Source organism: Halyomorpha halys, unplaced genomic scaffold (assembly GCF_000696795.3).
Source record: "Halyomorpha halys isolate HHAL.00 unplaced genomic scaffold, Hhal_1.1 Scaffold343.1, whole genome shotgun sequence".
NCBI lineage: Eukaryota > Metazoa > Arthropoda > Insecta > Hemiptera > Pentatomidae > Halyomorpha > Halyomorpha halys.
Window position 1 is genome coordinate 224,984 of NW_027109758.1, and position 1,293 is coordinate 226,276.

At 27.1% G+C, this 1,293-nt stretch overlaps 1 protein-coding gene across 1 annotated transcript in view; it reads left to right on the forward strand.

Annotated features, from left to right (window-relative positions):
* Positions 1-1,293, forward strand: part of LOC106681498 (serine/threonine-protein kinase 11-interacting protein) — a gene marked incomplete in the record, with an annotated part of 22,765 nt that overhangs the window by 16,692 nt on the left and 4,780 nt on the right. The window contains 3 exon segments of the mRNA XM_067047922.1: positions 88-185; positions 256-428; positions 826-987. Coding sequence (XP_066904023.1) covers positions 88-185; positions 256-428; positions 826-987 — 433 coding nt within the window.

Here is a 1,293-nt window from a genome sequence, read left to right on the forward strand (position 1 = left end):
TGACTTGGATTTTTATCTGTTGAATTTCAAAGTTGTAGAAAATAAAAATGGATTTTTGCCTGATTGTAATAAACATCTTTTTTACAGTGCCACTTATGGAAAACTGGAGGCTCTGACTATGATGGCTGTGTGGTTATTTCGAATTTGAAAATTTATTTCTTGTCTCATTCTCGAACCAATTTCAAGTGGGTGACTATTTTTAATTGAATAATATTTCCAGTAAACTCAATATATTATTTCCAATTTATTTTTCAGAGAAGACACCTGCGACTGGCTTTCTAAATTTGATTGCTATAATTTGAAAGATGTCAAAGAAATCGCACCTTTAGTTTGGCAACAAGGAGCACGGATACAGATTAAACATATTTGTTATTTAGCTCTATTAATGGATAAGACTAGGAATCAGAATTTCTTCAAATTTCTGACAGGTATTGATAATTTTCTGAACAGTATATTCAAAGCCATTTGTAGAAAAGTTTTTTATATTCATAAGAAAATTAATTTTGAAAATTTTACTTTTATAAATTTAAATTTTTTGTTGTATGCATCATTTATTAAGAAATGAAGCCTTATCTTCTACTCTTCGGCTTACCCTTTATAGTGTAATAAGAAAAGTTAAATTACTTATGTGGATGACTTCTGCCTGATTTTGAGGAATATTTCATTGCTTAAACTTCCTTTTTATATATATATCTTGATATATTATGTTGATTTTAATCATTTTATGACCATGTATGCAATAAACAGAATAAGTATTAATTATATGTATGTATATACAATAAGAAAGTATCTCTTAGTTTTTTTATTTACTATATTTTTTTTTAGGCCTTTCATTGGAAGGAATTAAGATACAAAATAATTGGAGCAATAGTTCAGAATTGGCCCTTCAGCAAGCTATACTTTCTTCAAGTTCAATTGATAAATCTCCAGATCCTACAGTTAATTTTTTTACTATATGTCTCTCAATCTCAATTATCAAGGATGATGGTAATTGTTTTGTTTTTTTCCTTTTTATTTATTATGTAGATCACAGTCATTTATTTTGTTTTAACAAGTTAGTTGAAGTTTCATTCATTTAAGAAAATACATGGCAAATGTGAAACTTCTTTTAATGTGTGCCAATATTTCTGGAAAAGAAAAACAAGACACCAAGAAAGTATAGAATGCATAAAATTGAATAGTATAACAATTACTATTAAATTTTTTGTATTCTCCTACATATTTCATACTTTATCTCTATTTTTTTCCAAAGCTGGTTTTATCATCCAGATTTACTGATTAGGGACATGCATC